The following is a 21,751-nucleotide window of genomic DNA, read 5'->3' as shown; positions in this document are numbered from 1 at the left end:
GGAGCAGCTTAACCGTATGGTCCGCAAGAAGTGCCCATCAAGCCAATCCAATTTGTGGTGCTTCAGGAAGCGTGGGGTGACATTTCAACAGATTACCTCAACAAATTAACAGCTAGAATGCCAAAGGTCTGCAATGCTGTAATTGCTGCAAAAGGAGCATTCTTTGACGAAAGCAAAGTTTGAAGAAAAAAATTAATACTTCAAATACAAATCATTATTTCTAACCTTGTCAATGTCTTGACTATATTTTCTATACATTTTGCAACTCATTTGATAAATAAAAGTGAGTTTTCATGGAAAACACGAAATTGTCTGGGTGATCCCAAACTTTTGAACGGTAGTGTATATATATATATTAATGTTATGTTCGCTCGCTTTGGTGGTGATATATTTTGTTAGTTATTAACTGTGTATAGTAGTTAAAGGGAAATTCAGGAAGTTACTTGATTTGTAAAATAGTGTAACGTGGGACTTTTTAGCCCGTGTGATTGTCGCTCAAGAGGTTGTGTACGCCAGGTCAGGGATCTAGGGCTCAACAAGGTTGGTGACCACTGTCATAAACGATGTGTGTTTTGGACACATTTTTGTTTTACGTTTTCAAACACTGGAAATCATCACTGAAGCAAATAACTCCAGCGAAAAAAGAAAAAAAAGCTCTTATTTTCCACGTGCATGTTTTTATTTTTGAAACTTTTTGTCATTAAAAAATATATATATTCTCCAAGGCCCCCAAAACGAGGAGACACACCCAAACATAACGCGGTACACCTACCCCCAGACACTCCCACACCCCTGTTACGCTCCGGGTAGTCCACCTCCATCAGGCGCGCGCTCGGAGCCGCCCACGAGGTTCCGCCCCGGACCGGCCGCCGCCGCCAGCGCGTTTAATGTTGGCGTATTGATACGCGCGTCGTGCGTGAAAGGGAAGGTGCGACGGTGTTCGGCTCCTAATCCTTTTAGCAGCATTATGCTGAGCTTCGTCCCAGCCCCGACATGCAGTGCGCCCTTGTAACTCCCCAAAATCCGGAGTCAGCGTCTCTGCGTTACGCACAGCTGGAGGGACCGACCGCAGCGGCGAGGGGCCGAGCAGCCGGCGCGACAGGTAGGAGACCCCCGCGCCGCCTCTCACCGCGCACCGCCGCTCACTCGGTGGTGCGTCTTTGTTGTTGTTTTTGTTTTTGTTTTTTGGGACTGTGAAGGATTATCTATTATCTGCGCCGGTTTCACCTAACCCTCATTACGCCTCGTTCTGATCACATATGTGATGGTTTCATTAACACGGAGACCATCACGTACAGAGGACTATACGGTTAATGTAGGTTTCCTAAATGATCTATTTCTGCAAGCGCGAATTGCGTTACGTCATCACCGCGTGCGCGCGCGCCTGCTTGACTGCGCACGCTAAATTAAATCAGGCTATTTTGGATTTAATTGCTTGATTGTGAGACAAGATCCGGGGTTTATGTCTTACCGTGTTATCCTCTTCAATGCACTCCTGTTTTGTTAGAAGCTTGTCTGCTTGTGTAGCCATAGTAACAGGTGGCTGTCTGCATCCCCCATCACCCTGACCCCCCTCCCCTCCTCCAATCACACACACTTCAGTAGATCTTCCTCTGCAGCTATGCAAATTCCATGACATTACACATGTTCACATGTGCGCGATGACGTGTTGTGCATCCGTCTCCAGTCTCCTCCACAGGTTGACGCGGCCCGCTGTGAAAAGATGAAACGCGCCCTGCGTCCGCGTGCGTCTCCCCTGCCTGCCAGCGGCGTCTTCTTCTCGCCACGTAACGGAGACGGAGCCGTCGGGGGAACGGCGACGCACTCGGCATAGCGTCCCCGTTTTGGAGTGGAGACCACGAGGGCGATGAAGGGCCACTCGCCTCCGAGGAGGAGACTCCAGCGCGGTCGCGTCCTCTTCCTCCTCTCCGGTGTGCTGCTGTGCTTCGTCTACACGCTGACTCTGAAGGCCAGGCTGTCGGAGCTGCGGGCGGATGGCGCCCTCGCCGATGACGTCGTGGAAGTCCACGTTCGGGAGGTGATGGCGTCCAATGAGACGAAGGCGGTCGCCTCGCCCGGCGGCACCGAACCTCCTCCGGTGATGATCGTCAACAGGACCGATATAGAACAGTGTATGTACGTAGAACCTCAACCTCTCAAACCTCCGCCCACTCCGCCGCCGCCCACCACGACGGCCACCGCTCAACCCCCTCACAGGAAGGGCGATTACCCCGAGGACCTCTTCTCGGTGGAGCAGCGACAGCAGGGCTGGGTGACCCTGCACCTCTTAGGCATGATCTACATGTTCGTCGCCCTGGCCATCGTCTGTGACGAGTTCTTCGTCCCCGGGCTGGAGGTCATCACCGCCAAGCTGGCGATCTCCGACGACGTGGCCGGGGCCACCTTCATGGCGGCCGGAGGCTCCGCCCCGGAGCTCTTCACCTCCCTGATCGGAGTCTTCATCTCCCACAGCAACGTGGGCATCGGCACCATCGTGGGCTCGGCCGTCTTCAACATCCTGTTTGTGATCGGCATGTGCGCCATCTTCTCCCGGGAGATACTGCACCTGACCTGGTGGCCGCTCTTCAGAGACGTGACCTTCTACGTCCTGGACCTCGTCATGCTCATCGTCTTCTTCCTGGACAACACCATCCTGTGGTGGGAGAGCTTGATGCTGCTGCTGGGCTACGTCAGCTACGTGAGCTTCATGAAGTTCAACAGCCAGATCGAGCGCGTGGTCAAGACCCAGATCAACAGGCACATGAGCATCGTCAAGGTGTGGACCGCGGAGGAGCCGGAGAAGGTCAGTCGGCCGTGGGAAGAGGATCTTAAATAACATCAATATAATCTGTGTTCACACCAGTCGGTCCATCGAAGCTGATTTAATAATGAAATGCAGATTGACTCGTGTGTGTGTGTCCAATCAGCTCTCCATTCAACGTCGGCAGCGCGAAATAACTGATTACAGCGGCAATCTGGCTCCATCATTTGCATCCTCGAATACATCTTCATTCATGATGCACTGAATCCAGCGAGAATGGCAATGTGATTGTAGTTTCCGATATTCGAGAGCAGGAATGACTTTGTGGTGCGATTCAGTTGAAAGTCTTGATTAGCCAATCAGCTGAAACAAACGGCAATCAACAACACGTTATACTTTTATTATTTAAATCATTTAAAAAACCGAAATACTAGGCAAAATCCTCTCCTAGCTTTTTTTTAAGGGTCATATTTGACATCAAACTGAATATCTTTGGGTTTTTGATGGTTAGTTGGATAAAACCAGCAATTTGAAGATGTAAACTTGTCTTTTCTTAGCATTTTTATAGACCAAAATATTTGTCTGTTGCCCTTTTCATCTATCGCACAGAATACCTTGCTGGTTATATTTTAATACCACAACATGGCAAATCCTGCAAAACTCCAATGCATTGTCCACTTGACGGTCAGTGCAAGTCGTTTCTGTTCGTTCCAGTAAAAGTTATTTAAAACAAAAGATAAATAACAAATTATTTTAGCTTTTTGCATTGCAATCTGAAGGTGTCGATTTAAAACTATTTTGCCGTTGTGCAACATCACCAAAATAAAAAAGGAATAAAACAAAACCAAAAAACAGAAAGCTGATATAATAACAAACAATGCAGACGACACAGATGTCTCTGCAGAGCACTTTCCAGATCAACTTCCTCCTGAACACGTTGCATGTCCTCCTCCTTTCATCTCCTCACAGTTGGAGCTCGGATGCCATGAAAGAGGGACAGTGGTGTTGTGATGTTGTGGGTCAGAGCGGGCGACTCTCTGTGTTTGTGTCCAATCCTTTGATGCTGCTGAACAGAAAGGACCCCAGGTGTCACACCGTAATGAAGTGATGGAGACGTCACCCCGTACGCCAGAATGCAGACGTGTCATTTCATGTCCAACAGACCGACCAACAAAGGAATAATGTGTTTCCTCTCTTTATTTATTACATTTTCCTGCAGAAAGCCTGAAGACTAAATGTCTCAGCCCCGTAATTAACATGCGGAGCAGCGATTCAGTATTTCAAGTAGCGCCGGCACATTCTTCAATTAGCCTGAAGCACGTCTGCGATGACGCGTGCCGCCACATTAATGGGTCAGAATTACTGGAATCTAAGATGTCCTCTTCCACGGATTCCAGTATATGTTTTTACAGTCGCGTCTCTTTAATCGGTTCGGAGAAGGATACCTGTTGAATGTAGGCCACGGGGCATTAAGGCCAGAGAAACCACTTAAGATCAGATTAATTAACAGGAAGCAGTGATTTTAAAGATTGTATTTTGTCAGCTGAATAACAACCTAATAATAATAATAGAAAGAATAACGTCAAATCAATATGCCGTCCGCCGCGACAATGTGATGTGCGTTATGATTTGCCAATTTACTGGGAGCAGCTTTTATTTGGCTTGAATATTATTAGTTGTCACTCCCTCGGGGCTCCTTATGGGCGTTATTATCCAGAAGCAACGCATATCTTCTGTAATCAATAACATGATCCCATTGTCTCCCGTCATGGAGCACGTCCATCCCCTCCTCAGCATTTAACTGCATGTCAGACCTGCTTGTGACGGCTGCGGTGATGCGTTCAAGTCCTTTTGTATAAAATAAATATATATTATTTTAGATTTTCCCACGAGCAGAGCTGACCAGGAGATGTTCATCATCAGTAAAGAGACTTTTGGTGAATCTGACTTCCTGGATTTATTCCAAGTCAACAGGCCTGCAGGCCCCGCCCCTTTTTCTTTGCACTATATGTAGTATATTACACGGGCCTGGGCTGGAAAACCACGCCACATATTACGCAACATGCGCGCTATCAGCAGTCATCCTGAAAGGCTTGTGACCGCGGTCGGACTCGCGGGCCGTCGGGCCCTCGGGCTGAAGTAATGAAGCAGGATCAACTTCAGGGCTTAAGGTTCCTAATGTGCTTTAATGTGAATTTCTATTATTTAGTACCTTTTTTAAATAAAATTGTTTGGAAAAGGACATTTGAACAACTGCATGTGTGATGCAGAATCCTTCGTGATGAAACAAACACATCTGTGTGTCTGTTTACAGGTCAACTGACTTACTGAGGTGCTGCTCACTGATTTAAGTTGTCACTGAATTTACAGGAGAGTGAAGCTCCACCTCCTGCTGCTGTTGCTGCACCAAAGGCTAAAGACGAATCCAAACGAGAACCTGAACCACCCCCGAGCGCCCTTCAGTGCAGCAAACCGCCGTCAGAGCCACACGATGAGGAAGCGAGACTCAAGGTATTAAAAGCAAAATGTATTTTTATTTTATTTTGTACTTTGTTGGGAGGACATTCTTCATTTTGGTAGTTTATTAAATCGCTCTATATTCTAGAGTTCCCAATGTATTGCTTTTTAATATCTTTGGATATTTTGACTTTAAGTGAATAAGTCAGTTATGATTTAATGTCTCGTGTTAAGGCAGAAATTAATATCTGTAATGTTGTTTTCAAGGCTGCTAAAGGTCTTCTGTACAGTTAAATGCTTCATGTTAGCGTGTAAAATGTAACTAATCGTTAACGCTGGCAGCTTTACCAACCCGACTAATACATGTTTTAATCAACGGCTCTGATTTCAGACGTGATGAAAAGCTTCTCCTCATTTCATCCTGCAGCTGTTTTTACACGATTTGAAATCGCAACCGAGCTCATTAGAACAACTCGTATTAGAATGAGAACCTTGTGAAAGCAGTTTTGAATTTGCAATTCAGCGCCGGCTGAATGCAAGATGATGATGATGATGTTGTTGTTGTTGTGCTCCATGACTATGGCTCAATGCGAACAGGAAGACACCTGCTACCACACAGCGGGGTCACAGCGGGGTCAAACACGACCACCGTCTCCATCCCAGACAAAAAGATATCCGTTGAACACGGAGCGGTCACAATTAAAAATAATAACAACAATAATAAAAAGGTTTTCAGGTTCTGGCCCACAAATTATTTCAGAATCCGATACCGAACACAAAAGCACCGAAATAGTACTACTAGTGTTATTATGCAGTTTTCAAATAATGGGGGGATTTTGGTAAACAAGTTGCTCCAATAGGTGTGCACTACTCTGAAGTCACTGGAGGGTTAAATACGATATTAAAATACTACACAATATACAATTCTGCCGTGAAGTTATTGACCCCGTGTGGTTTCTGCCTGCAGCTGCGCCCCCCGCTGCAGCGGGGCGGCAGCACCGCCTCCCTCCACAACACCTCGCTGAGGAGCACCATCTTCCAGCTGATGATCCACACGCTGGACCCTCTGGGAGAAGGTAACCAGTCTGTAACGAGGCCACATTTGCAGCCTGGTGGTTGAGGAGCTTTAAAGGAGTTTATATGAACCCCTTTTCTGATCTTTTTTTATTTCCATTTGATCCTTAAAAGAATATTCAAATTATCAGTCTTATGTATACGGGCGACCGAGGGTATTTTAATTAGGTTTTATAGATTTTCGTCACTCTGCGGTGGCTTCGACAACAAACTAATAAACCAAGAATAAAATGTACATTCAAGAGAACCAAATGCTGTGTGAACACTTTCTCACTTCATCAGATGTAGTATTCTGTCATAAATCACCCGAAAAATTATGACGTGAAGAAAAATGTCTGCAAAGAAATATCATTCTCAACTTTTAGACAGCATTTGGATATTATTTGATCACAACAATCGTTATATTACTTTTTAAATATGGCGACGCCTTTCTGTACGCCTCAACTTGATACTGTCGTGTTATTCCCGCCCCACGCTGTAATAATATCCCAGTGCACGCCGTGCAGCCGATGATTCTGTTATCATTGTCCGTAATTCTGCTTTATATCAAATATCATGTATGCCATCAATGCAGTGAGGAGCTGGAGCTAGTGAACTACGAAAAGTGACTGAAACTCTAGATTAATTTCCGGTGACTCAGCTGTGTCCGTCCCTTCCTGTAAGTCAGTGGTGAACCACCGCGACCTTCAGCCCGCCCCTGAACTCCCTGTGCCGATGTTCCCTCGCTCTCGTGGCACTCGGCCACCACTGATCCTTAATCAGCTTTTCAATACCGGCTAATAAAAGCTGGATAAGAGCCGGCGTGCTAACGGACCGAGCGCTTTACATCCATGCGGCCGGCGGCGGTGGGGCCGGAGCCGAGGCCGGGGAACGTGACCCGGAGGAGGTTTAGCTTCCTGACAACGACGCCAGCTCTCTGTGTCTGTCTATTTTCTGCTTTAGTTCCATACATACAGCCGTAGAGGAAGTATTTAGATTATTTACTTTAGTAAAAGTACCACTAAAGGAAAGATGCTCCTAGGAAAATACTTAAAGGGTCATTTTTGGTATTTTTAAACCTGGACCCTATATTATCTCATGTTTTTTCTGATCATGTAATTCACTTATTTTATTTGCAGCCTATAAACAGCCTATAATCAGCAATGATGTAACCGATCACTAAAGCTGCTCGTTTTTGCAACCGACCGGCTCCGATTGTTCTTCTAAGCGTCTCACGGCATTATGGAACATATGGAAAGAAACCCGACTCACAACTAAAATGTTTTTCTTCACCTTTTCGCTTGATCCAGGCTGTTTTGTTGTGGTTGGCCGTCTCCGAGAACAACACGTGTACCGCATCAAGCGAAACGTAAAGGAACACCTTTTATTCCTCTGAGGGGTCACTTCCATAACAAAACGACAGGCCACAAGTACAAGCACTTTAGCAGCTGTAGTCTGCAACAAAGATTTAATCATTAGTCACATTAGTAAAAAAAAACATAGGCAATATGGTTCAGGTTAAAAATGTTTAAAGAACAGCAACATGTACGGATTGTGGGCGGATCCCTTTTCTTAGTCCGATATCTAAACGGTTTTCTCTTCTGCGTTTATCACCAAAGAACAGCTAAACAAAACGTGGAAAACTCGTTGGGAAAAATAGTTTGTGTTTGAACACGTACCCCCGTTGGAGGACCACGGCTGTGGATAGCCGGTCACACAAAGTCACATCACATGCAGATATTTTGAGTGGATGCAGCGTGCAGTCGCGTACAAAATAAGTGATTCTCCGATGGCCAAGAAGTTGATGTGGTTGCTGTGGGTTTTCCGTCCCTAGAGGCCGCGGTTAAAGGCCCAGGGAAAGCGTCCGGCCAGAGGAAAGCCAGAGGAGGTAAGAGCGGCAGCGTGTCGTCGCCTCGCCGTCGTCTCCTTGTCAAGTGTTTTGTTGTGGTTGTAGTTGATGAACAGTGAACAGTGAACGCATCACACTTCATGACACTTCATGTTGTGACATGAACAGTGTCTTCCATGTTATTACAACGTACACACTATTACGTTATAATAATAAACTATTCATCTTGTTTAACATTTTATATTGTAAAATTGTTGTCAGATTATACTATATTTATATTTTATATTATATTATTTATAGACTGTATATATTTATATATATATTCATATATATATTTGTATATAAATGCTCGTGATTAAATATATATTATACATATATTTATATATGTGTATATTCTGTATTTATATATGTATTTTTATATGTATATATTTATATATATGTGTACATATTTATATATATGTGTGCATATATATGTGTATATATTTATATAGGTGCATATAATTATTTATATATATGTGTGTATATATTTTTATTTATTTATAGTTATATTTATTTAAGTATAAATAGTTACGCGTGATTTAAGAGACTGAAGATATTCAACATTTTGTCTGATGTGTGTCTGCCAATCAGAGACATCCTTTAATGGTGATGTCAGAGGGGAGAGGCACGGTAAGACCTGTTTGTGGAGGTGGTGGTGGTGGTTGTTGTTGTGGTTTTGGTGGTGCTCATTTTTTGTCTAAGTTGAGTAGTTGCATGATTGATTGTTTTCATTCGGTTGTTTGTGTTGTTTAGAAAACTAATATATAAACTATATCATAATATTAGTAATGATGACCTGTGTCCATTGAGTGTGAGCAAAGTCTTCATTAATGCGTCTTTGGAAAACATTTTTTTTTGTAAATACCATGATAGTAATTTGGCAGCCTAGAAATATCTAAAAGTCAAGGGTGTGAGGAGATATACACAGTCCCACATCTGTGTGTACAATACACAAGGTGTGTACAATACACAAGGTGTGTACAATACACAAGGTGTGTACAATACACAATGTGTGTACAATACACAATGCATGTATAATACACAATGTGTGCACAATACAAAATGTATGTGTTTACAATACACAACATGTGTACAATACACAATGTACACAACAACGTATGCGTGTGTGTGTGTGTGTATGTGTGGTCAAAGGCTTGTTCTGAAGTTTCTCTTTCACCGATATATTTAAAGGAATAACTCGTGTATGAGCGATGATTCTCTAGATGATTCTCAAGATGATTCTCTGGATGACTCTCTGGATGATTCTCTCGATTGCAGCAAACCAACGTCACACTCTGATCGTCCCGGTTTCGGGCAAATTACAGAGCAAGTCGAGTCCCCGCCAGTCGGAAGGTGAGTTGTGTGTTCAAATTGTGTTAAAAACAATCTGGCGGCCGACGTAGTCAGAAACCAATAGTTGTATCAATTTCAGAAGACGTGTGCAAAAATATACAAAGTTTGCTCTGAGAGTTAAAGACGTGTTGTAAATAAAGAGCTGTTTGTTCTTTGCAGCAGCAGGTCAGACTCCATCTTTAGTTGTTTTCTATATTACTGACATTTACACTGGTAGAAAAATTACAAAAAATCAGCTCAAATCTGATGTTTGATTCTTCTAAATTTAGCTGAAGCAGCACAATTCCACGGCTAATTTTCACTTGTTAACATGCACGTAGTTTCCATGGTAACCTGCTAAAACCATCCGTATACAGTAGTAAATATTTGATTGTGTGACTCGTTGCTGGTCTCTTCTCAGTTTATTTAGGATGTCGGTTCCCTATCGGTCACCAGAGAAGGTTTTACGGGTTGAAGGAGGTCGTTGGCCACAATCAGCGGAGCCTCTCGCTCGGTGTTTGTGCGTCACAGTACGGCGTAATGAGGTCCTTAGAAAGTGGGGGGCTGCAGGGAGTCTGGAGAGTCCTCAACAACTCAACCTGTGTATGTGTGAGAGAAATATATGAAGTATATCTGCTGTTGTGTTGTCTAATCTGTGTATTCAGTTTATTTTGTATCGCCCCATATCACAAATTCTAAATTTTCCTCAGAGGCTTTTTACAATCTGTACACATACGACATCCCTGACCTTTGACCTCACATCGGATCAGGACAAACTCCCAAGAAATAGAAGGAAAAAAAGTGAAGAAACCTTCAGGAGAGCAACAGAGGAGGATCCCTCTCCAGGATGGACAGAAGAAAAGATGTCATGTGACCAGAAGGAATCATTACAGAGTTACATAAACACGTTCAATGAGTGTATGAACAGTTGGTAGTAGGCATGGACCACGATCCAGACCTCCGTGGTCCATCAGGCAGATGGAGGTAGAGGGGAGGAGTGGGCGGGGCATCAGCAGGGCCATGGCTGTGTATGAACTGTGTGTGTGTGTGTGTGTGTGTGTTGTTCCTCTTTCTCCAGATGATGACCCAGTGCCGACTGAGCCAGCCGCCGCCGAGCCGTCCACCTCCCAGCCTCAAAAGACGGAAGAGAAGAGCGAGAAGACGGCCGACCAGCCGGACGCCTCCAAGGTCCACAGACTCCACACCGTTATTCACACGGATCAGATCTTAAATGGAGATTTTGAAAATGGTTTCCATCCTCCAATTACTCAGTCGTGTCTTTTCAATTCAGTTTATTTGATCCAGCCCGATATCACAAATAGGTGCTCAGTGTATCCTAAAACGTCCCCCAGCAGCACCTCTAGTCCAGCTGACTCAGCACTAACTATAAGACTATTAAAGATCTACGTCCACGCCCTCTTCTGTTCCCTGTAAAACACGAACGACCACGTCCAGGTGACGTTCCCTGAGATGAAGAACAATCTCTATACCCTCCCGGCAAACTCCATGTTTATTTAGGTTCATTGAAACTTGGGACAGCTGGGAAACGGGAGGGAGTGATGAGCGTGTGAACTATTAACTCTTATCATCGGTATAACCGGGAGCATTAAGCCTTTTAAGAAAGTCGAATGTTGTAAATGTTGTAACTTCCGCCCGCTGATGTGAAGGTTGACGGCAGACGCATCGTCATCCTACCTCCATAAGCCCTGAGCCACAAGTACAATGACCTCATACAGACGGTGAAGTACATGTATTTACATTCTGCAGCAGACTGGTGTGACTTTTCAAACGAGTGTAATTATTAATAACTGCATTCATTCCTGGTCGTGAGAAATGATTGTTATTTAGTTCTAATTGTGCTTTTCAAGCTTGTGAAGAGTCAAACGTGTTTCATGTGGGAAAAGGTCCCGGCCGCCGTCAGGATTCGGATTGTTCGGTCCACTGAAATGTCAACGTGCCGGTGGGCTTCCTCCTGCAGGCGGCGGCGGGGGGCTCGGAGAGCTCGGACGACGAGAGCGGCAAGTCCGTCGAGAGCGGGAGCGCCGGTGGTCGTAGTGGTGGTTCTAGTTGTGATGAAGGAAACAAGGAGGAGGAAGGTGGGGAGGAGGAGGATGAACCGTTGTCTTTAAAGTGGCCTGAAACCAGACGCAAGCAGGCCACCTACCTGTTCCTGCTGCCCATCGTGTTCCCGCTGTGGCTCACGCTGCCGGACGTCCGCAACCCGGTGAGTGGAAAAAAGAAAATGTCCCCGAAAAAATATTCATAGGCGGTGAATTCTTTGATAAATTGATCATTTAAATTATTTATATTTCATGGTTGTTGTTCTACAGGAGTCCCGACAGTATTTTGCGTGTTCGTTCGTCGGCTCCATCCTGTGGATCGGGGTGTTCTCCTACATGATGGTGTGGTGGGCTCATCAGGTCGGTCACCCCCCCCCCCCCCCCCCCCCCAGGCGAGACGCGTTCACTGACATGTGTGGAAATAGTACTTTTTAGATTAGATTTTACTTTGTTTCTTAAAGCAGCAGCAAACATGTTTACACATATACAATAAAATAAAAATAGCAGAGAATATTACATTTATGAATTTACATAATTAAGGAAAATGTAAAAATCAAGTAAAATATTAGGTTTAGACTGTGTAGTATGCCAAAATATGTCAAAATAAAAGTCATAGTATAGTATGTCAAAATAAAAGTCATAGTATAGTATGCCAAAATATGTCAAAATAAAAGTCATAGTATGTCAAAATAAAAGTCATAGTATAGTATGTCAAAATAAAAGTCATAGTATAGTATGCCAAAATAAAAGTCATAGTATAGTATGCCAAAATAAAAGCCATAGTATAGTATGTCAAAATAAAAGTCATAGTATGCCAAAATAAAAGTCTTTGTATAGTATGTCAAAATAAAAGTCATAGTATAGTATGCCAAAATATGTCAAAATTAAAGTCATAGTATAGTATGCCAAAATGTCAAAAATAAAAGTCATAGTATAGTATGCCAAAATATGTCACAATAAAAGTCATAGTATAGTATGCCAAAATATGTCAAAATAAGTCAAAGTATAGTATGCCAAAATAAGTCATATAGTATGCCAAAATATGTCAAAATAAAAGTCAAAGTATAGTATGCCAAAATAAAAGTCATATAGTATGCCAAAATATGTCAAAAATAAAGGTCATAGTATAGTATGCCAAAATAAAAGTCATAGTATAGTATGCCAAAATATGTCAAAATAAAAGTCATAGTATAGTATGCCAAAATATGTCAAAATAAAAGTCATAGTAGTATGCCAAAATAAGTCATAGTATAGTATGCCAAAATAAGTCATAGTATGCCAAAAATAAAAGTCATAGTATAGTATGCCAAAATATGTCACAATTAAAGTCATAGTTTAGTATGACAAAATAAAGGTCATAGTATAGTATGCCAAAATAAAGGTCAAAATATAGTATGCCAAAATATGTCAAAATTAAAGTCATAGTTTAGTATGCCAAAATAAAGGTCATAGTATAGTATGCCAAAATATGTCACAAATAAAAGTCATAGTATAGTATGCCAAAATAAAAGTCATAGTATAGTATGCCAAAATATGTCACAAATAAAAGTCATAGTATAGTATGCCAAAATATGTCACAAATAAAAGTCACAGTATAGTATGCCAAAATATGTCACAAATAAAAGTCAAAATATAGTATGCCAAAATATGTCAAAATTAAAGTCATAGTATAGTATGCCAAAATATGTCACAAATAAAAGTCATAGTATAGTATGCCAAAATATGTCAAACTTTATTATTTCATGGATATGCATGACAGGACTGTTTAGACATGTTTTAAAGTCTGAAGTTACTGAGTAGTAATGTATGTTGCATTACCTTGTGTCCTTAAGATTCACTTGTTGGTTCATAATTGACTGTAAAAGGGAATATTACTAAATAGTTTTGTTGCGCATACTGTGATATTCTGAACTCTCAGGTTCAAACTGCACCATCTTTTCATTAAATACATTTGAGAAGTTAAAAATGTCCCTCGATTTAGGTCATAGCTTGTCATTCAGGGGTTATAGTGCGTCCCAAAGCCAGAGCCCCAGACCAGTAGAGAACCACCTGTCTCAAAGCTTTTATCAAAGTTAATTTAATAATGTTTGTTTGATCTTTGATAAAGTAATGTGGGTTAAAATAAATAGATTTAGTGTATAATATTAAATACATTTGCATATATAGTTATACATTTATATAAGTCTACCTAAATAAACAATAAACAAATGCAAAGACAGTTATTTAACAATATGTTCTGGAGTAGTTAGAATTATACCGTGTTAGTGACAACCGGCCCTTTGAGGGCAGCCATGAGGCCCACGGTGAAAATGAGTCTGACACCCCTGGTTTAGAGTATAAAGTGAAGCAGTGCACGGTTTATTGATGTTCAATTTGAAAAGGATCTATTCATCCAGTGGGCAGGAATGTCCTTGTGAAAGTTCTTGCTTGGTTTAATCTGTTCAAATTATTATTATTTTTTAATTATAGGTTTTAGTTTAATAAAGGACTTTCTGGAGTCCCGACTGTTTTTAGTTTATTTGTGGCATAAGGATCAAAATAAACTCCAAAGGATTCCTGGCTTGTTTCTGTGTAATCTTCTTGTGTTCCAGGTGGGGGAGACCATCGGCATCTCAGAGGAGATCATGGGTCTGACCATCCTGGCTGCCGGGACGTCGATCCCCGACCTCATCACCAGTGTGATCGTGGCCCGTAAAGGCCTGGGGGACATGGCCGTGTCCAGCTCGGTGGGCAGTAATATCTTCGACATCACCGTCGGGTGAGTACCAGCTGGAAGAAGCTCTCGGTTCCTTCAATACAACACTGGAAACAAATAAATACTCTAAACAAGTAAGACTTCATACAAAATCCTACTGAAGTCAGAGAGACAGTTGAGTTGCATTATGATGCATTCAGGCTCCTCTGTTTCTCTTCCTTTCATGATGTGTTCAAATGTAATCTTGTAAAACTTTTGGATGAATAGTGTTTGAGGAGATGGTTTCACAGCAGTATAAGAAAAAATATATAATATTCGAGAGGATTTATGAACTGCTTAACTTTATAACTGCTTATTACATAACAAATCTACTAACGCCAAGATCTGTTTTAATCAAAGCAAGTATTTAAATTTAAAAGACAAGAATTTATTTCAGAATCATTTTAATTGTCTAAAGATGACAAACAAAGGATAACGTTTCTTATTTTGACGGTTTACACCGACCTTGGCTTAAAGTACAAGTACCTCTATAGTTTGACCCCCCCCCCCCCCCCCTGTGGTTGCAGCCTGCCCGTCCCGTGGCTCATATACACTCTGCTGCACGACGGCGAGCCGGTGACCGTCAAGTCCAACGGCCTGTTCTGCGCCATCGTGCTGCTCTTCCTCATGCTCCTCTTCGTCATCATCTCCATCGCCGTCTGCCGCTGGAGGATGAGCCGAAAGTTGGGCCTCACCATGTTCGTCCTGTACTTCGTGTTCCTCGTGCTCAGCGTGATGCTGGAGTATCGCGTCCTCGTCTGCCCCGTGTCCATCTGACGGGGATCCACACCGGACGTCAAACCGCGGTAGTAAACACATTTGAAGAAGAAGTCCCCCCCTCAACGTCGTTGAGTCCAGCCCTCTGAGGCACATTTGTGATTTGGGTCTAAATTCATTTAATTTATTCACTTTAAATGATCTTCAGCTTTTTTTAGAGACAATTGCAAAGTTACATCTGTCAGTGATGACCAGTGTCAGAACATGTGAAATATTTTGTCTAGCAACATTATCTATAAGCCACAAAACATGTGATAAATTAGGATATACTACCAGTATATTTATTTAGAAACAAGTTAATAACATCCTTATAATAAAAGAATCAGAAAGCAGCTCCTAAACAGGTTTGCTGATGGTTGACATTTGAGGGGAAATTTCTCTGGGTACATCACACATTCAGTGAGATGTTTAACATAATGTGAGATATGATTGCTAAAATGTGAGTGTTAGTCTCACTGCAGCTGCCGGATGTGACGGCACAATTATCTAAAAAAAAATTTAACCGCAGTCTAAATCTATTTTGACCCGTGAGGAGACTTTAAACAGATAAATGACATTACAGGAGTAACGTTTCATTCGTTGTGCAGCACCAACACAGGATGGAACTTCAGTTTTTATATGTTCAGTATTTTCTATATCCAACCAAACTGTTGTGTTCAGTGTAGGAGTGTGTGTGTGTGTGAACAAATATTTCATATTGTCAACATGCCGTGGTGGTTGTCGGACCGTCTTTAGATGTGAGAAAATAAAGCGAGGTGTCCTGTTGTAAACTGTTGGATTGAAGTGGATGCAAAACATGTATTATTGATGGAAAACTATCAGTATTTACAATAAAGATTCCATGATGCAATAAAATATTTTTTTTACAGTGATCGGGATCTGTGTGTTGGGTATGTGACGCTCATTAACATCTGGATTATGAGGAACAACAATCAGAACTGACTTAAGTTATTATTACTCGCTAAACCACTGTTAAAAACAAACAATGCTTCTTACTTATGTGTCTTTATTAGATCATGGCACACGGTTTAAAGTCCTCGTGGCATTTTGAAGTTCATTCCAATTGTCGGTTGAGTGACTTGAAGATTGGCAAGACCACCGAAATTCTACAAGAAAAACACAGGAATTAGTCAGAGGGTATTTGTTAACTTTCTATGATAATATAAATACATCCTGCATTGTTATCAAGTCAATATGACCGTTAGTAGTTTACACTTTTTATAGATATTAAGTTCCACCCTCTTGGTTACAATGGTGCCTGAATACTAAACTGGAACGTATGGTCATTAAAAATAATTAAAATAAAACATTCTATGGGAACAGGCAGCGGCTGAGCAAACGTCTAAAAGTCTTTGAATGTAAAAGGAGTCCATCATTTATTTATTTATGGTAAACTGGAAATCCTCATGATTTAGAGACGTCATTCCTAACATTTCTATGTGGGCAAGATTCTTTAATAAATTCTGCTATTAACAAAAAGCCTGAAGGACCTTAATGACACACGTATGCAGGAATGTCTCAAGTTAGTTCTGCAATTCAGAATATATATATATTTTTAAACCACCTTCATGTTCATAAGCTTTTGACAGGAAATGTTTTGTTTGGTTAAACTCAGAATATTAATGTCAAACTTAAACCAGAAATCATTAATGTGAGAAGTTAAACACCTGTTGTGATTGATTCTTACACTATCTTCATGTTTTTAGGACTTGGTTTACAAGTCACAATGTCTGCGACACGCTGACGCCGGTTTCTCCGAAGGAATCTTACATTTTAAAAAGTGCGTCACGTGTCACAAAGAAAGCGGCAGCGTGTTTCCCACTCACCAGCATCTTGAGCATTTCCTTTGTGTCGGGGTCCACTTCGATGAGCTCCTGGTCCAGAGCAGAAATCTGAAGAAGACACAAAAACTCAAATCAGCCGTCTGACCTGCGTCTCCTCTACGTCGCTCATGTTGAACACAGAGGAGCAACACACCTCTGGGACGTAGTTGTCTCTCCTCTCTCGCTCCTCCTCCTGCAGCTTGATGGAGATTCCTCGGACCGGGCCGCGCTGGATGCGCTTCATCAGGTGTGTGACGTACCTGAGGAGGCGACAGGAGCGACAGGAGCGCATGGTCATCACTCGGATGAGCCACAAGTCGACAACACACAACGGTCATATCATTATTACTTCGTTGGATTAGCAATTAAAAGACACTATTAGCAGCTGGGAGTCTATTATTGGTTTACGAAACTGAATAGTTTGGGAAAGTGGGTCACAATATTTATTGTTGGAGTAATCTGTGTATTACAAACCCAGATGATGGGACAACTTTCAGTTAGTAACGTTATTGATCAGGACACTATTCGACATCAATAAAAAGCATCTAACTTGAAGTTGCTCAGTTGATTTTTTGTATTCTTAGTACAGCTCCTCTGCATTTAATATCCGCTGATTGTGCACATCACTCAAAAAGTGTGAAAGCTTCCCGAACACTGCAATCAAATAACTGCAACACAGCAAACCCCAGAAGGCCAGCCCCTCACGCCCTGCAGCACCAGCACCAATTAAATAGAGTTTCTCAATAAAAGCTTCTATTTTAAAGGATACCTATTAAAGTAGGGTGAAATGTTTAATTTAGATGAGCGGCATCAAACTGCCCGCTGACGGACTGACAGGTCTCAACACTCACATCCAGAGGATTGTGACTCGGCATTTTAGCCTCAACCCCGAAGGCTCCGGCAGAGAGAACATCGGCCGCGTTACGTTTTGACGCCTGACACACAAGAACCGCCGCCTGTGAGAACATGCAGGGTCTCTGCAGGACGGCAACGTTCAGCTGGTCCTAAACCACCAGGTCCATTCAGAGAACACGACGCCAACACTGTTCTTGCCTTAATGGCTCGAGCTGCGGGGCCAGTTAGAGCTCCTACTGGTTCACTCTGAAGACTGACCACTAGATGGCGCTCCCAAACTGGACACCTAATGAAGCGATGAAGACCTGGGGGAACCGAAGACTCTTATTCTCTTATTAAAGTGTGAAACCAGGAAGATATTTTCTTTAATAATTCGCGCTACTGCGAGGGAAGTAAACGGGGTCTTTTTAAAAAGACAAATATTATTAGTTCGACATCCAGCTTAACTTAATTTATCCTGAGGGAAATACGATCTCTGCAGCAATCGCCATAAAAAGTAGAAGAAAAGTGCAAATCTAAAAACAACAATACACACAAACCTCACTCACACAAGTCAAAATCCCATAAAACTGCAGTGAGCTATAAATGTTTTTGTTTGTCCTGGTACAGAATCCCTAAAATACCAGCAAGTCTCTGCAGAGCAGGACGTGAATCACATCGACCGAGTCCACGAGCGAGAACAGACCGACGACGTCGTAGTGGCACGTTATAGATGCATGTCATATGCATCGACTGCATCTCGCATGCAGCGGTGCGTATTTTACAAGGGCCACTGCAGTACGGCTAACGGTAAAAAGAAATAAAGAACGCAGCTAGGGCTGCAACAACGAATCGATAAAAATCGATTATTAAAATAGTTGGCAACGAATTTCATTATCGATTCGTTGTGTCGCGCGATTATTACGGCGCTCAATAAGTCACGGAGTATAAACAAAGTTGAGTTGAGTGCAGAGCGGCGCAGGAGAAACACGAGCGGAGCGAGAGGACAGGACGCTGCGTTGTGAGAGCCAATCAGCGCTGAGCTGCTCCGCTGTTGATGAATCTAATTGGCTGCTGCTGCTCACGTGGCGCTGGATGCGGAAGTCATTCAGGTCGTCGGAGACATTCACGGAGCTGTGTGCGCCTCCGGGTGACGTTATGAACCCAGACACCAGGGCGCTACATGTCACGACGTGTGTGGCATTTCCACAAGAGGATAACGTATAAAACGTGGTTATTTATTCCGTGGCGGATAGCAGAAAATATTTTTCCACGGAGAAAGGCAACGGAGATAAGCCACGACGCTGTGAGCGCTGCGCGTGCAGACAGCATTTAACGGAGCGGAGCAGCGCGTGCGCTCTGATCGCACTTTTAATGAAGTATCGATACTAAAAATATGCTAAATCACATCGTTTTTAATGTACGGGTACTTTGTTAGTATCGCTACACCGTGCAGCGTGACAGCAGCAGATGTAGCGGGCTAACATTCAAGCTAACCTAACTTCCCAAACGCTGTGGACATCTGAACGCTGATTGGCCGAGACGCGACACGTCCCATCAAAGATGTTTTATTGTGAAGAGCACCACTTCACATTTTTACCACGTCTCACTGCAATCTCAACGGCAGCGGGTCAGGTGAAAAAAATAATAAATCGGAACGCGTCTCTGATATTGTTCAGGGGGCGGGGCCACATGGGGACCACTGCTCAGGAGAGGAAAGCTGTCAGTCTGTTTGTGACGGTTCATCACCATGGTGACCAGTGAACAGGGTTCATCACCATGGTGACCAGTGGGTCTCCAGGACCTTTCCATGACTTTAAACCAAATTTCCATGATTAAACATTTTGTGAAAACTCTGTCTATACGTGACAAAGTGAGAAGATGTAGTATTTAAACTAACAATGAGAATTCCAAAGCATACCGTATATATACCGTGTCAATTAAAATGTGAATAAAACACATTTTCATTACTTTTCCAAATATTTTGGGATTTTATTTTTTTCAATTACTTTTCTAGGCCTGCTAATAGCCATTTAAAAACTCCATGACTTTTCCAGGTTTTCCATGACCCTACGGACCCTGTTTTGAATAAAGGGTTGAAAATTAAAGTTCTTTTGTTTTTTTATCCGATTAATCGATTAATCGATAAAATAATCAACCGATTAATCGATTATCAAAATAATCGTTAGTTGCAGCCCTAAACGCAGCCCGTGTCAATTTCTTTGCATTCTCTGAGCTAAAGAAACAACAGATATCCCATCACGCCATTGTTCCTGTGGACCTGAAACTGAGGGAGGACAGGCTGTAACTAACCAACCAAACCAGCATATTCACGCTCGCGCGATTTCCATGACTTTAAACCAAATGTCCATGACCAAACTGAAATCTCGGTATAAACATTAACAATTTAGAACATTTTGCGGACGCCGGCTTATATTTTAAGCGTCTTCCTTTAAAAAACATATTCAATATTTTAAACGCCGCATAAATGAACATGTGATGATAACACATTTCCATGACTTTTCCAAAACTTTTATGATTTACGTTTTTTCCAGGACTTTGCCAGGCCTGGAAATGACCATTTTAAAATTCCATGACTTTTCCAGGTTTTCCATGGCCGTACGAACCCTGCACACACACACATAGCTGCACGTTCCACTCACCCTGCAATTTTGTTCCGCAGAGGCTTGCTGGGGATTATGGCGATCTCCTCGCACACCCTCTTGTTGGTGTGGAAGTCGCTGCCCAGACGCATGTAGTATTTCTCGATGATGACCCTGGAGGCCTTCTTGACGGTCTTGGTCCTGACTCGACCCTGAAAGAGAAACAGGAGCTTCAGTGTTCACGCAACTGAAAATAAATATAACGAGTCCCATAAGAGACGTGAACACCACATTAAGTTGCCTAGTTTATTATACTTGACGGCTACAACTGTTGATATTTTACAGACACAGCTAAACTCTCATGAAGTAGAGTGTGCCACCATTTCTTCAGTTAATATCAAATAATATCTGAAATCTAAGCGGCACATTTCTATTGTACTGACCAATCAAAATGAATTTTCTCACATGAAATAACAGTAATTAAAAGAAAATGTTTCTGTAGTCCTGCTACTGGGGGTGCATGCAAGTTTAATATTTTTGAAAGCAAAAAAAATGCACATTTAGTGCAATTTACTAAATATTGGAAAAGTCCCACTTGTTGGACTTTACATTTTCAAAAGAAATGTGTGCGACTACAAAACCATGGCACAAATTAGACACGACTTTCAAAATAAAACGCCGGGTTTACGTTTCATTAATGCAATTTGAATGCTGTCAAAGCTAATAGCCTAATTAGCTTTCCAATAAAACAAGTCTCTGAAAAGCGGAAATAGTTGTATAATGTTTTACATATTTAGTCCTCAAGACGGTTAAAGTGGTTAGAGGCAGAACTTATTTGACCAACAGCAACAAGTAAAGAGCAGAGACTAAAAAACGGGACCAAATCGGTATACTGAACTAGCAGTTGCCGAGCTTACTCGTCTTCCGGTTACGTTCCGGTGACGTATTTGACAGTTTGGTTACCAGTTAGCGTGTAACACAGAAACATTTAGCCCGTGTTTACGTACATTTAACGCCACCTAAGTGCACCCGATCCCAGCGTTAATAAATCTCTGAGCCGTTTGTGTGTAAAGTGATGCGCGTGACCGCTTGGTGCACTGACGAACAGTGAGGATTGATCAGGATTGAGAGGGCCGGAGTGGCGAAGGGATCGCTGCGTTACCCACCATGTTGACTCGGACCGGTGGAAAAGAGGTGCCGGAAGTTCAAACCGGAAGTTTATAGTTTACAACCGCCGTCACATACGCGCGGCCGACAGCGACGACTAGCGGCGGGAGGTGAGAAGTGCAACCGCGGACTGCATCTGTACAGCTGGCTTGTTAGCTTCAGTTAATTTGCTATTCACACTTTTCAAATAACCAAGTTAAGTTCTTAGCTGCATTTCTGTTAGTGTTTACATTGTTAATTCAAAAATATAAAGCACTTGGGA

At 42.5% G+C, this 21,751-nt stretch overlaps 2 protein-coding genes across 5 annotated transcripts; one reads left to right on the top strand and one right to left on the bottom strand.

The window, feature by feature from the left end:
• Positions 1-965: 965 nt before the first annotated feature.
• On the top strand, positions 966-15,934 carry LOC130192295 (sodium/potassium/calcium exchanger 1-like). Of its 3 annotated transcripts, XM_056412139.1 has the most exons (12): positions 966-1,102; positions 1,688-2,803; positions 5,132-5,272; positions 6,186-6,294; positions 8,106-8,159; positions 8,751-8,789; positions 9,438-9,512; positions 10,570-10,679; positions 11,470-11,715; positions 11,822-11,911; positions 14,143-14,309; positions 14,813-15,934. In XM_056412139.1, the coding sequence occupies exons 2-12, from the start codon at positions 1,868-1,870 to the stop codon at positions 15,060-15,062; spliced, it is 2,217 nt and encodes a 738-aa protein (XP_056268114.1). In that variant the 5' UTR covers positions 966-1,102; positions 1,688-1,867; the 3' UTR covers positions 15,063-15,934. The 3 variants fall into 3 exon arrangements, with proteins under 3 accessions (XP_056268114.1, XP_056268115.1, XP_056268116.1); XM_056412140.1 differs by lacking the exon at positions 8,751-8,789 and having other exon boundaries at positions 967-1,102; XM_056412141.1 differs by lacking the exons at positions 8,106-8,159; positions 8,751-8,789 and having other exon boundaries at positions 968-1,102.
• LOC130192304 (40S ribosomal protein S17-like) lies at positions 14,968-21,532 on the bottom strand. Of its 2 annotated transcripts, XM_056412163.1 has the most exons (6): positions 21,489-21,532; positions 20,383-20,534; positions 17,040-17,145; positions 16,889-16,954; positions 16,059-16,168; positions 14,968-15,058 (listed from the first exon to the last, which is right to left on the bottom strand). In XM_056412163.1, the coding sequence occupies exons 1-5, from the start codon at positions 21,489-21,491 to the stop codon at positions 16,091-16,093; spliced, it is 405 nt and encodes a 134-aa protein (XP_056268138.1). In that variant the 5' UTR covers positions 21,492-21,532; the 3' UTR covers positions 14,968-15,058; positions 16,059-16,090. The 2 variants fall into 2 exon arrangements, with proteins under 2 accessions (XP_056268138.1, XP_056268137.1); XM_056412162.1 differs by lacking the exon at positions 14,968-15,058 and having other exon boundaries at positions 16,052-16,168; positions 21,489-21,531.
• Between the last annotated feature and the right edge of the window lie 219 nt (positions 21,533-21,751).

This window comes from Pseudoliparis swirei, chromosome 4 (genome assembly GCF_029220125.1).
Source record: "Pseudoliparis swirei isolate HS2019 ecotype Mariana Trench chromosome 4, NWPU_hadal_v1, whole genome shotgun sequence".
Taxonomy (NCBI): Eukaryota; Metazoa; Chordata; class Actinopteri; order Perciformes; family Liparidae; genus Pseudoliparis; species Pseudoliparis swirei.
The sequence above is the reverse complement of the archived record's forward strand: the minus strand, read 5'-3'. Positions and strand labels throughout refer to the sequence as shown.